The sequence below is a fragment of the Octodon degus genome, unplaced genomic scaffold, assembly GCF_000260255.1.
Source record: "Octodon degus isolate 3935 unplaced genomic scaffold, OctDeg1.0 scaffold00063, whole genome shotgun sequence".
NCBI classification, from domain to species: Eukaryota; Metazoa; Chordata; class Mammalia; order Rodentia; family Octodontidae; genus Octodon; species Octodon degus.
The window spans coordinates 7786318-7800559 of NW_004524639.1; the positions used below are offsets into that span (position 1 = coordinate 7786318).

Genomic DNA, 14242 nt, shown 5'->3' on the forward strand with positions numbered 1-14242 from the left:
GGCAAGCGCAAGGGCCTGAGTTCAATCCCCGGTTCTGCCAAAAAAATAAAAAAAAAATTAAAAAATTAAAAAAAGAAAGAAATTCTGCTTTGGATCTCCCTTTCATTACTATAAGCTTTCCAAATCTAGTAGAAATTTACAACCTTTTTGGCCATTTTTATTTCACTGTTTATCTGGAAGAGTTTCTCTGACTTCCTTAATGTAGACGTTTGGTTTTTAATGCTGCAAAATGACATTGTGGTCTTGGGGACAGTTATCCTTTCCAATTGCCTTTATTATATTTGTTTTATTCTCAAAGCCTCAGAGATGCAGGTTAGAGTGACTGGGACACAGTTGAGGTCTCTTATTATTGAATGGGTCTTTGGAAGCAGAAGAATCGTCCTTATGCCTACAAAGGGTAAAAGCCCGAGTTATGGTTGATTTTAACGCAACTAGGATCGGAGAAGCCCCGAGTGAACCTAGTTCTAGGTAAGCACCCAGGTCTGTGAGCTAGCTCGTACTGCTTTAGTATCTCACCATGTGTGTACAGTATGCGGGGGGAGGCGCGTTCGCGTCTCTCCCTGTTCCACAGACATTGCCTTTCGCCCGTCTTTGCCTAACTATATTAAATAAAAGACAAGACTTTACATACTAGCGCTGAGACCCAAGGAGAGGCAGGCATCGGTTTGGCAGGTGGGCAAGTAGCAGAGAGATGGGTGGGGGAGTGGGCGGAGGCATTGTGGAGTGGCATTCGGAATAGCCAATGACACTTCGCGACAGGGGCGTTGGGGGTGGAGACGCTGAGGTTGCTTAGCCAATAGGGGGCGAGGAACTACTGGAGCGACCTGGTGACGTGAGGAGCGTTCCATTCGGCCAGCGGTGGGCGTTTGCCACAGCTGGGTTAGGGCCCGCACCGTTGGGGCCCCTGGTCTGAAGGAGGCAGCCTCCTGGTTGGGGAGCAGACGCTGCCTCCTTTGGCAGCCAACGTTGTCTCCTGGGACGGTCCACTTCTGCCCTCCATAGCTGGCTGAGTTCGGTCTCCTCATTCAGGTAACAAGGGGTGGGGGTGGGGGGCTCCGGCTCGGCTGCGTGGTGGGCTGCCTCCCATCTACGGCGCGGGGACCCGGGGACGTTGGCACCGCCCTGCTCAACTCGCCAGCTGCCGAGCCCCGAGGCCCGGGGTGACTACACGTGGCGGGGCGTGTGTGAGCGTGTACGAGCGTGTGGGTGCGTGTGCGTGTGGCTGTGGCGCGAGTCCCGACCTGCCTGGGGCGGTGGTCCGCGGTGTGGCGAAGGCCGGGCGGTCTCCTGAGGCCGCTGCCGCGGCCCGGCTCAGAACTCAGGCCTCAGGCACCTGGCTGGGGGGCCGGTTGCAGCTGCTGGACAGATTGTGATCTTTGTTTTCCCAGGCCGGGTTCCCCTTCCTGGTCTGTCTTCTGCTGGGCTGGTTTTTGAGGAGGAGATTGTTTTCCAGGTTAGTTTTACACAAAGGAAGTGTTCTCTGCACCTCTGGTGCTCCCTCCCCTTACCCAAGCCTTCTACCTTTTCATGTCTTTGCTCTGCTCAAAGTCCCCCATTGGACCTTTGCTCTTTCCTGTCTGGGAATGATCTCCACTTGGGTGTTTTTCTCTCAGTCAGTCGGGCTGCTAGCTTCCGCCTGGGGCATGTGGTGTCAGTAAATAGAGGCCACAGCCCCACACCTGAGAGGAGAAAGACAGCAGTGGCTGAGACAGGATAGGCCTGGGAATTCCGGGTCCCCAGCAGAGGTGGTACTTATAAAATGTCCCAGAGAGCACCCTTGTGACTTAGGTGCTGCTCCCCACCTCCCCACCCCCCATTATCTATCGACAACCATTCCAGAATGTCTCCTGCTTAAGTGAGCCTTTCACCTACAGGTCCCCAATGTGGTTTCATTAAGATTCCCACAAATGTTGGGCTAGACCAGCAGAGGTTGTTTCATTTCCTAAGCTCAGGAAGTTATAGACGATTTGATTAGGGAAAATGTGTTGTGTGTAAATACGATGCGGGTAGATACAGAGCACCCAGACCTCTTAACCCCAGAGCATGACTCCTTCCTCGGTGTGATTTGTATTTGAGTGACTGAAGGTGAAGAAGTGGAGGAGGGGGAGAGAACAGCTTCTTAAGGACAGAAACTCCACTATTATTTTTAGAGCCCTCTTAATGAAGATTAAAGAATGTTGTGGTATGGTAGAAATTACCCTGGACTGGAAGTCAGCAGGCTGTTTTCTTGTGTCAGCTTTGCTTCTCTGTGACCCTGGAGAAGTTATTTTCTCTCCCTGGTCCTCAGTTTACTCATTTACAAATAAAGTAATTAGGATAGTCACTCTAAAATCCCTTCTAGTTGCAAGGTGCCGTGATTATCAAATCATTAGTGTTAGTTTGGAAGCAGAGAATTTAAGAAGTACTAGCCTTCTTTTATGGAGAACCTTTGTTTCTTTTATTAGGGGACAAACAGACTGGAAATAAACTTTCCCCACTTCCCTGTCTCCACTCCTGCAAGCAGTGTTCATCTCTCTGACTCTGGCAAAGGAGTTTTGAACTGCGTCTTGTCTCATTTTTCCCCCTTTTTGTGCTTTCTCTTAGGACTAGAAATTGGACTTTTGATGATGTTTGACCCAGCAGCGGCAATAGCAGGCAACGTGATTTTGAAGCTGGGCTCAGCCTCTATTTCCTTTCTCTTGTAATCACAAAGCCCATTTTGGACAAGGAATTCCAATCATGTCTGTGATGGTGGTGAGAAAGAAGGTAACACGAAAATGGGAGAAACTCCCAGGCAGGAACACCTTCTGCTGCGATGGCCGTGTCATGATGGCCCGGCAAAAGGGCATCTTCTATTTGACCCTCTTCCTCATCCTGGGGACGTGTACACTCTTCTTTGCCTTTGAGTAAGTTTTCTGATTATGACTAAAGTTGTCTGGTTATGGTTACTTTGGGTCAGGGAAAAGAATCTTCTTTCTTGGGGAATTTGTAGCCAGTCTTTGGATGACTTTTACTGTCCTCTTGAGCAATGTCTACAGATAATATCAACTGAGTTCCTTGTTTTGTGATTACAACAGAGTATGTGCTTCCTGTGAAGAACAAGATTTTGATACCAATTTTATAGCACTGATTTAGGATTACCTCCAGCAAACTTGCGAAATAGAAGGAGTTTGTTTTAATTTACTTAACTCCCCTTTCCAATGACAGGAACTTAAGTGACAAACTGCCTCCTCTGTTCTCCTCCTAAGTCTAAGGGTACCTCTCAATAATACTCAGTCTGTTATTCCAGATCTGTTATTCTTAAGCTCAAGCTCCCAGCTGGCTGGTAAGTTGAAAAGCTAAGTGAATTGGGAGCATGAAGATTCTTTCTAGCCTCAGCTGTACCACAAATGAGCTGGGGGCACAGCACATAGGTGCTTTTTAATAGTGAGCTGCTCTTTCTTTCCCTCCAAGTCATTTAATGTAAACAACTTTCCATTCTGCGTATGTCTAATACCAACCTTGAAGTTATTTTTTCTGTGATGTAATACCTATACTGGAGTCACTGTTGGAAGTCTCTGTAGGTTGTTGCTTTAGGGAGGTGTCCAGTTGGATTCTAGGGCACTGTGGCATGACTACTGGGTGTGCTGAGAATGCTGTACACTCTAGGGATGGGAATAGTGCTAATTGTTTTGGGATTACTATAAGTAGGCCTTACTGTAAGAGGTATATGTACAGACTGAGAGCCACGCCTTTGTGATCATGTCATGGGTCAGGTATACTGGTGACCTGGAAATGGAGCTTTCATGCTGGGGCATGGCCAGAGGAGACAGGAGGGGGCTTTTTGCCCTTGCTTTATGAGTAATTAAAATGGACTCCAGTCCCTTGGGGCTCATTTTTTTTATTGTAAGGGCTGCAAGCTTTTCCAGTGCATCCAGAGTGATTTTTAGGCTGCTTTGCCAGACTTTTTGATGGTTGCAGCAGGCTCGAGTAACAGCAGGGGAAAGAGGGGTGTGCAGTTTATAAGAGGGCTGGCTAAGTAAGGTCAGAGGAACTGTTTGTTAAAGGTCTCTTTGCTGTTGCTGCTGCTATTATTGCTGACTTTGTAAGGTATTTAGTGAAGTTGAGCTGGTTGTGGAAGGATTCGTAGCTGCTTTTCCATATGAGTTTCATGACTGAGTGTGTGTGCAGTTGCGTGCATGCACTGTGTAATTGTGTGTGGTGTGTATGAACATGTGTAGTCAGGCAGGCATATGTGGAATACAAAACAATTTGCTTTCCTTTTCCTCACCCTTGTCCCTAAGTTTTCTTTGCTTTATTCCTGTCTTCTTGCCAGAGGGCAAAGCTGAGCTCTACTGTCATATTCATTTTCATTCTCTCTCTCTCTCTCTCTCTCTCTCTCTCTCTCTCTGTTGTGGTGCTGGGAATTGAACCCAAGGTTTGGTGCAGATAAGGCAAGAACTCTCTACCACTGAGCCACATCTCCAGCCCTCTACTGTTATATTGTCTTTCACTCTTTTAATTTCCCCTACCTGTGGTTAAATTTTTATTAGAATCATTCATGACAGATGAGATTTGTTTCCAGGCTGTCAGTGAGTTGGTAGCTTTGAACCCAGGAAACCTCTGGTTTGATTGGCCAGGGCAACTTGGAATTTGGAGTTATCACTATCTGGTACTCTTGTATCTGGGAGTCAGTGAAAGACTCTGACTTGGGTCTGTTCCACTTAGGCCCTTGAAGGCCTCTGAAGACAACTGCCCATGGGATGAAACTTATGAGTAGTGAAATTACTATTTGATAGAGTCAGGTTGAGCTTTTTTCTGAGATGACTCTTTGCTCCAACTTATTTCTTGTATTTTGCCTGTAGCTACTAAAGGTGAAGTTGTTCGTGAAACTGTCTTTAGTTACAGTTGTTTGTATGAACAAGTAAATATTTTGAAGTTAGGGCTGAGAGAGGAAGAAGAGAAGGAAGTAAAGAGCTTAGTTGAGGAGTGGAATGGGGAAGTGTAAATCTGACAAAATGGAGAGAACTCTGGTAGTAAACCCTTTTTTACTGAGAATGGTAGATTCCTCCCAACCTGTGTGTGTGTGTGTGTGTGTGTGTGTGTGTGTCTGTCCTATACCTTATACAGACACATGGATATTCTAGCTGGTTGCTGCTTTATGCCTAGCAAGCAACAGGCTGTATAAAGCATACCAGCATGTCTCTGAGAAATTAAATCTCTCTTTCTGGTTGGCCTTTTTCTTTGAAGTCTATAATTTACAGTCAGCCAGATAGTGAAGGGTAGGGCATGAGGGGCAGAATATGGGCTCCATTGTTAGTATTAGGACCTGATGAGACATCAGTAAATTAGCTGATCTAGCCATCTGCCTTCAAGCAGGTAGGGTAAAATTGTCCAGGAATATAGACTTTAAAACTTCTGGCTGCTGCATGTTTGCCTTGTGGGAAGACAGTGCAACTCTTTTATTCTTTCTGAGCTAGGGTCTCACTATGCAACTTAGGCTGGCCTTGAACTTGCTTTTATAGCCCAGGCTGGCCTTGAACTCATAGTAATCCTCCTGCTTCAGCCCTGAAAGTGCTGGGGTTACAGGTGTGTGCCACCATGCCTGGCTCTTACATTTTGGTTTTGTTTGACAGAGTCTCACTATGTTGTCCAGGCTAGCCTTGAGTTCACTGTGTAGCCCAAGCTGTCCTCAAACTTGCTGCAGTTGTCTTGCCTCAGCCCTCCGAGTGCTGGGATTATAGATATGTTTTGCCATGCCTCGCTTAGGTAGTGCAAATCTTGAGCCACATCTGGATCTGTGCTTTAGTGACAAGGTCTTCTTGAAGCAGGTGCTTAGGAACCAGTGTGAGTTGATTTACAGATTCCTGTGGCACAGCTCTGGGTCAGCCAGATGGCTTGTGAAGTCTGGGCAGGCATGTGGGTACCCTGAATGAAAAATATGCAATGTTAGTAGTGCCAGTGAAAAGCCTTGTATTTTTAGATTTTGCCTTTATAAATCTTGATTTTTCAAAGAAGAGATCTATAATTTTTAGTGAATAGGCAGTAGGTTGAACACAAAACATAAGAAGGTTGTTCACCTAGGAGCTAGTGAGCTCTGAATTGCTAGAAGTATTTCTGAAGAAGCTGGGTGGCCGTTCCTCAAGGCTGCTGTCCCAGAGCTACATAATCACTAAACTGTTTACAACTTTAAGAATCTTAGGGGCCGGGGAGATGGCTCAGTAGAATAAGTGCTTCCCTGGCAAGTGCAAGGGCCTGAGTTCAATCCCCAGTTCCACCAAAAAAAAAAAAATTAAAGAATCTTAAATTCTATACAGCTCTGTCTTTCTGGAAGGTTCAGATACACAAAAATGGAGAGTATAGATTACCAGTAGGTAGCAGTATTTAGATGTAATTATATTTAAGGGAGTTATATTTAAATTCAGAAATGGAGTGCAAGTTGTGTATTGCTTAAAGAAAAAGGATTTCCTAATTAATTCTCAAGATAAGGTATTTAGGCAGTGTGATTGTGTATGCCAGTTTCAGCTATGGGCACAGTGACCATTTTCCACTTTTTCTGCTTAAACGCTGTCCAGCTTGTGTGGTGAGTATGTAGCCATCAGTTTAGCCTAGAATGTTAGAACACTGTAGTAGAATGATGCAACCTCTGAGCTATCCAGTTACTGAAAGATAATTTTGATGTTTGCTCAAATAACCTCCTAATAAAGCTTAGTGTTCAGGGAAAGGACCCAAAGCACTGTCTTCTGGAATTGGCTTCCTAGTAGGTTTTTCTTGTGGCAAGAATGACATGACTCATGACTACTGAAATAGGAGTAATTTGTTGCTAATGATCAGTGTTTATGCTTTTACTGTACTGTATGTGGAAGAAATCATATGAAGGTGCTAGCACAACAATTTCTGTCTGACTTGGCTCCATGGGTGCTTTTTCTCTTCCTTTCTGACAGTACTGGGGGTTGAACCTAGGCCTTCACACTCAGCTACGTCCCCCACCCTTTTCTTTCATGTTTTATTTTGAGATGGGACTCATTAAGTTGCTCAGGTGCACTTGACTTTGAAGCCATCCTGCTTCATCCTCTTAGAGTACTGAGGTTATAGGCATGTGCCACTATGCCCATCTTTAGGTGCTTTTGTTGTAATATATTGTCAGAGGAGTCATTAAATTATGTGGACCAAGAAAAGCTTTGTCACACTGTTTGGTAATTTTCACACTTCTAGTCCATTCAAATCCTATTAATCTTTCAAGTTCTTTTAATTGCACATTTTACTCATTGTAACAAAGATTAATGTAACATTTCTTACATTTCTGAATTTTGTGGTTACTCTTTTCACTTGTCCTTCACAGTGAAAGGGAGCTCTTCCAGGGTCAGGGATTATCTTTTGTATCTGTGTTGCCCCTGCAGTGCCCTCCCCCCAAATTTACATAGGATATGTGGTCAATAATATTGACTGAATACATTTTAGATACATTTAAAAATTTTTTCCAGTGATGAGGATAGAACCCAGGTCCTTGTGAATGCTAGGCAAATACTCTGCCCCCCAGCATTTAAAGTTTAATATTTTGACTCATGCACTTAGGGGATGATAGAATTGGAAGGCGCTTTGGAGACTCCAATTTACTGTGGGTAAGGAAATCAGACCCACAGAAGTGAGTTTACTTCAAGATCATTCTGTGAACTAGTGTCTCTATAGGATACCTCTTTTCATTATGTTGTTGCCTTTTGGCTGTGGACTTCTGATGACATTCAAGTTACTAAAGCTGTACATAGTGCCAAATGCTAAAAGGACCAGCATATTTTGGATTTTTGTTAGTGAGTGTGCATATTACATAGGTTATTTAGGTCTCCCAAGATTATGCACCTGGAAAATGAAGGTATCTTTGTAGAAAAATGACAACAATGTGGCATGGCATTCTGGTAGCAAGAACAAGGTGGCCGATCTCTAAATGAGAACTTACAGTGTAAGGAATTTTGTGAATCAATGAGAGCTCATCACCTCTGTGGCCACTTCTAGACCCAGTTGCCAGGATGTCAATGGCTTGGAGAAAAATTGAGCCATGTTTACTTCCCTCCTTGTTACGCTGTGGATGATCCTGATGGAAAGGAGCATCTTGTTCTTGGAAATGTGCAATAGAAAAGGCAGATCAGACAATACAGGGTTACCACATTTGAGGAAACATAGGACTAGGTAGACCAAAGCCAAACTCTGACATAATAAAATACTAGTGCCTATAATGACAAGGTCCACATTCCCGAAGAGTATCCTTAGGGAGATTGAGAAGGAGAGAAGGTAACTTTGTTATGATCTATAACCATGAGAACATTCTCTGGAAAATTACTGTGCAGAGGTCAGTTTTGTGCTTTATCAAGCCTAGGATTCTGTCTGTGATTTGGCCAACCAAATGATACTTTTAGAAAATGTAGTGGCCTCTTTGATGTCAATCTGTTACAGAATTTAGCTAAACTTAATTCCTGATAAACACAATCGCTAAAGAAGGGATGGAATATGCATCCTGAAACAGTTGTTTTCCTTTAACAATTCGTTATAGTTTTTACATTCAAGTTTCTCATGTGGATTTTCAGCCTCTACTACCTTTTGTAGTAAGGAGTTTCACACTGTTAGTCTCTCATCTTTTGAGAATGTGTCTTAAAAATTTAGTATAGTGTTGCTCTATTTTAAGAAAGGCAAGCACAAAGAACAGAGCTGTCCCCCAGCATGCTGACATCAGTTGAGACATTTATTGAGGAATCAAAGAGATCTCCTAAATCTTCCTCCTCAGAGATGCCAGAACTGGTATTGTATTTAAGAACAGAGGAGGCATGTATGCATCTTGCAATAGCAAGAAGCTTGCTAATTCAGGGTAATTAGTGGGATGTTTCTGGAATGGAGAAGTGAGAAGACAGGAGCAGGAGCCTTATAATGATGATTAGATAGAGTCAATTAGTGGAAAGTCTTGGAATACTTGCTTGTGGAGGTTGGGGCTTAATATAGTTGGCACCAGGGAACTGTTCGAAGTTCTTAAGCAGGGGTGTGCTGTAAATGAAATTGTTATTTTAGCTGAAATTTGGCAACTACTGAATAGTTTTGTTTGGTTATAGACTTTGAACCTCCTCTGTTAGAGTATGACTTATTACCCGAGAAGTGAAAATGCACCTGTTGTGTTAATTTTCAAAAGAAGTTTATGCATTTTCCTATGGCCTTCACAGAACAGCGTATCTGTTGGATGATTTTAAATTATGTTTTTAATGTTAAAGGAAACCTTTTCCTTTCCATCAGTCTCTTGAGTATCATTAGAAGAACATTTAAACTGTCCTAAGGGTGGTTCTGCATGTTTATTGTATTCTAAAGGTAGAGTCTTAGTTTGTTTTGTGCTGCTACAAAGCTACCATAGACTGCATGTTCTGTAAATAATGGAAATTTCTCACATTTGTGGAATCTGCAGAGTCCTAGATCAAAGTACTGGCCAATTCAGTGTCTGGTGAGAGATTACTAGTTCATAGATGACTGTCTTCTGGAGGTGTTCTTATAGAAAAGGCAAAGAGACTATTCAGGGTCTCTCTTATAAAGATTGCTAGTCTCCCATTTGTGATAGTGGAGCCTTTGGTGATATAATTAGCAAAGTCTCCACCCCAAAATACTGTCATTGGGGGTGAGATCTTTTTTCCTTCCTTTCTTTTTCTTTCTTTCCTTTCTATCTTTTGGTCTGTCTTTCTTTTTATTTTGAGACTGGGTCTCACTATGTAGTTCAGACTGGCTTTGAACTCACTTTTATAGCCCAGGTAGGCCTTGAACTTGTGGATTCATGCGCCTCAGCCTTCCTAGTGCTGGGATTACAGGTATGCACCACCCATCCTGGGCTGTGGATTGAGATTTTTACCTGAATTTTTTTGGACCACACTCAGTATGTAGTAGGTAAGTAATAAGAAGGTAGTTATTCAAATGAGAAGGTATTTATTTTTTGTTTTGTTTTGTCATTGTTATTGTTTTTTTTTGAGACAGGGTCTCACTATGCACTTCAGGCTGACCTTGAGCTCACTTTGTAGCCCAGGCTGATCTCAAACTTGCAAGGATCCTCTTGCCTCAGCCTCCCCAGTGCTGGGATTACAGGACATGATGGGATTGCACCATCATATCCAGCTGAGAGGGTACTTATAAGCAAAGGCTCATTCCGACCAGAGGGGACCAAGGACGCTGATCTTTGGACCTTTCTTGCTGTTTAAAGCACAGCTCTTCTTTAAAGCCAACCTTAGAAACTGTTTTTGGAGTAGTTGCAAGCAGCCACCAGCTCCTCAAGGAAACTGTTTTCTGAATACTTGCAGTTCTTAGAGTCTGGGTCACCATCCTAACACTTGGTTATTAGTCTTATCTTATTCTTTACCTGTTTCATGTTAGTTATGTTTTCCCCAACAAAATTAACTCCTATTTTTCTCGATCTTCATTTATTAGACTAATAAATACTTGTTGGCTCATTGATTGCACTGAAAAGAGGAAAAATAAAACATAAAAAACATAGCAAGAAAGCTATTAGGGAGAATTAAAAGCAGAGAATTGTATAGATCACCAATCCAAACTGGCAGTCTGTGAGGCATAGTCCTGCCATGGAGTCAGGTTTCTCTCCAGTTCCTTTTATGAGTTTCTTTTGAGTTTATCCTTCATGTAAATTGAGGTCTGTATTATTATCACCATCCTGCATACTGGGACAGAGTATGAGACATAAAGTATAAGCCCAGCCTGGCACTGCTGGTTACCGACATTAGTACCACCATGTGGTCAATAGGGACATATGAGAGCTCTGTCCTTTTGCCCAGCTATAGAAACCTAAGGCCAGTCAAGACAGTGATAGAGGGATGGCTTAAAATGATGTCTCCTCAGGTGGTAGAAGCGCAGACTTAGTAGGAACGTGGTTGCATTTATAAAACTCCAGGGACTTCTAACCCCCTGGAAGCAGGAAGGCGTCTTGATACTTGGAAGACAAAGGGGAGTTCTGTTTCCAGAAGTGTATGGATATCATTATTCTGAGGAATGATATAGATAGAAAGTACTAGGGTGTTTTAAAACAATTGGCTTATGTTCATGGATGACAGATACAGTCTTTCTCTAAGACAAATTACTGATGTTTGAGCTCTCTGTGACTTTTGAGAATTTGTACCAAATCTTCACATATCTTTTTCTGTCAGAGACAGATGTCCAGCTTACTGCAATTATTGGACTAACCTGGGGAGCATTAAATTATTTTTAAATTGACAAATGCAAATTATATTTATGATGGATAAAATCGTTCTTTGATATATGTTTATATTGTGTTATTTAGCATTTGTATTATCTCCTATTTATCTTTTTGTGGTGAGAATATTTAAAATCTTTCAGCAATTTTCAAGTATATGATGCATTGTTAGTAACTGTAGTGCCTACGATGAGCAGTGGATTTCTTGATTTATTCTTTAGTGAGATTTTGTGTTTTTTGACTGACATACCTCCATGCCCCCACCCTAGAAGAGTATTGTTATTTTTATTTATTTATTTTTGAGACGAGATCTTGACATGTTGCCTAAGCCAGTCCCAAATTCTGGGCTCAAGCAATTCTCCTGCCTCAGCCTCTGGGGTTGCTAGGACTGTAGCCACATTCCCCAAGCCACATGTTTGGGGGGTAAATTTTAATAACTTTCAAATACAGACACTATCAATTGTAGTTCACAATAGTTTTAGCTGCAGGCTCTTGAAAGTTCCTCTTGGAATAGAAAGGCCTGCTGGTCCCACATCTGCCTTTCCAACCACACCCACTTACTAGAGTCAACTGGCTGCCTGTAGCCTCATCTCTGGAGAACAATACACTGGGCCCATTGTGTACTTGTTGACATACAGAATGGATTGTTTTAGCAGGTGCAGGAGATAGTCTGTGTGGAGATTACAGAGACCTTTATCCTTGATGGTGTAGCATAATTCAAATCTAAGTTGTCCATTGTCTGGTCTGTAAGCAAGTGTTGGAACTGGACTTCGTTTCATTTGGGTCCTTCTGTGTGGGGTAGGGTATCGGCATTCATTTGTATTTTATTGATATTCTCACACTGTATCTTTACACATTAGTAAAAGAAAACAAACTCTCTTTGGTGGATAATCATATAGCTCTGATATTTTTAAGGCTTTTGATTGGAGACAGTATAATCAGACCCGTTTTGGTCCTGGAGACATTACTTCTTTGTTTCAAGAGTGATTTTAGGGATAGCCAATGACTAGGAAGATGATTGTTTTCTGTTAGTGTGATGATTTCACTTGGCTTGTTCATGAAACAAAGCCTCATGCTTTTCCAGCATCCTTAGGGTCCCTGGTAAGTAGCAGTGGTATTCATTTCTGCATTTACTTTTTGATTATGTGTTCACATGAAGGGGCACAGCAGAAAAGAGGGTATTCTATAAGCTAGTGGTATGCATGAACCTTAATTACCCTGAACTCAGCTGCCAGATCCTTCAGTTGTTATTTTCTCCCCCACCTTTGGCATTTAGGAGAAGGGAGATTAAATAAGAAAGCAAGTTAAAACCAAAAATATATTAAAAACAGCAAGCAAACAAGCCATGAAAATCATCTTTTGGATTCAGTACATGATTTCACCTGCATCACAAACCTCTTAGCTTAATATAATTGCTGCTTTGCATCCCCGCAGTTCTGTGTGAATCGGGGAGTGAGGAGAGGCTCTCATGGGGGTTGTTCCAAAACTGCAGTGAACGTACAACCTGGGGTTAGATGTTTTCCCAGAATGGGCTGCAATTCGCTTTCTCCTGTGTTGATGAGGCAAGCTTTTTCCTTAGCTTACTTTCTCTGCTCTCCCTGTACTCCTTGCTCATGCGCTTGTTATAATCTGCCTCCAGTGAAAATTCCCATTTTGAAGGAGAAATGTGCCTGGGGCGGAGGAGGATAAAAATAGGTCAGTGATAATTCTTCATCCCCACTCATGTGGTTTCACATTCAGCTCAGATCAACAAGTATTTATTGATTGCTTTTTTTGTTTGTATTAAGGGTTAGAAAATAGGAAATCAAGATCATGTTAATAGCTGACATTTCTTTAGCATTTGCTGTGTGTCAAAAGCTGTTCTAAGCAATTTATATTAGTGCATTTTATTCACACCAGTACCCCATGAAGTATGTATTATTCTTATTTTACACATAAGGAAACTAAAGTTAAGTAAGTCACCCAACTAGGAGCTGGTAGCCATAATTTAAACTCAATAGTTCCTGGTTCAATAACACTAGTTTCTTTTTCTTACGAAGTCCATTTGAGGGAGATGTAGTCAGTCTACTAAGAAACAGTTAGAAAATAATATAAGGCTCTGGCAGTAGAGAAGGGAGAGATTAGTGTAGTTTAGCATAGGTCTTTGGGAAGAGGTAAAACTTCTCTAAGTCCTAGATTGTTCATCTTTCAAATTGGTGTAAGGGAAGCTACTGCATAAATTTAGTGTGAAAATTGGATGAGAAAAATGCATTTAAAGAACTTAGTGCAGTGCCTGGCATATGGTGAACCCTGTGTAAATTATAGTTACAGAGATAATAGTGCTGTTGCCAGGATCTGAAAGATACAGTTGGGATATACAGAGTGGAGGAGGTACATTATGAGGAAAGAAGGGAGTGACCATGATATTGGGAAGGAGCACAAATGGGATAGAATTTTATTTATTTATTTATTTATTTATTTATTTATTTATTTAGAGACCCACTAGGTAATTCAAGCTGGCTTTGTAGTTTTTTCTTTTTCTATTGAGACTCAAACTCAGGACCTTGCCCTTGCCAGGCAGGTGCTGTGCTACTGAACTATATCCCTGGCCCTTTCAGGCTGGCTTTGAACTCAATATGTAACCCAGGCTGGCCGTGGACTTGTGGCCATCCTCTTGCCTCTGCCTCCTGAGTTCTGGGATGAAAGGTGTATACCACCACACATGTCTAAGGATGTAACTTTCTTTTCCTTTCCATTACTGGGAATCAAATTCACTACCTCACACTTGCCAGGCAGGTGCTGTGCTGCTGAGCTAAATCCCTGGTTCAGGATACAATTTTCTTATTCCCTTGCTGATGATTGCTAGTTACCACCTCATTGAGCTAATCAAGGACAGAAGAAGAATGAAAAAGAGTGAACATCCTGAGCTGCACTGCCTTTTGTCCCACTGGTGCCCCTCCAAGTTAACTCCTCCACATCCTTCCACTACTGTTGCTCTAACTCGCCTCTGGAACTTTAGATTCAATGCTATGGAGGGGCTGCTAAGAAAGGCTTGACTCTGAGGCTTCTGAAACTGTATCTCCA

The 14242-nt window shown here is 42.4% G+C and overlaps 1 protein-coding gene across 2 annotated transcripts in view; it reads left to right on the forward strand.

Annotated features, from left to right (window-relative positions):
• The first annotated feature begins 830 nt into the window (after positions 1–830).
• Zdhhc9 (zinc finger DHHC-type containing 9) overlaps positions 831–14242 on the forward strand; it is a 35452-nt gene continuing 22040 nt past the window's right edge. Inside the window, exons 1-3 of one of the 2 annotated variants that reach the window (XM_004634512.2) lie at positions 831–1029; positions 1389–1453; positions 2584–2885. In XM_004634512.2, the coding sequence (XP_004634569.1) occupies positions 2719–2885 (167 nt within the window). In that variant the 5' untranslated portion in view covers positions 831–1029; positions 1389–1453; positions 2584–2718. The remainder of the gene's footprint in view (positions 1030–1388; positions 1454–2583; positions 2886–14242) is intronic. The other variant, XM_023718889.1, reaches the window with a different exon arrangement.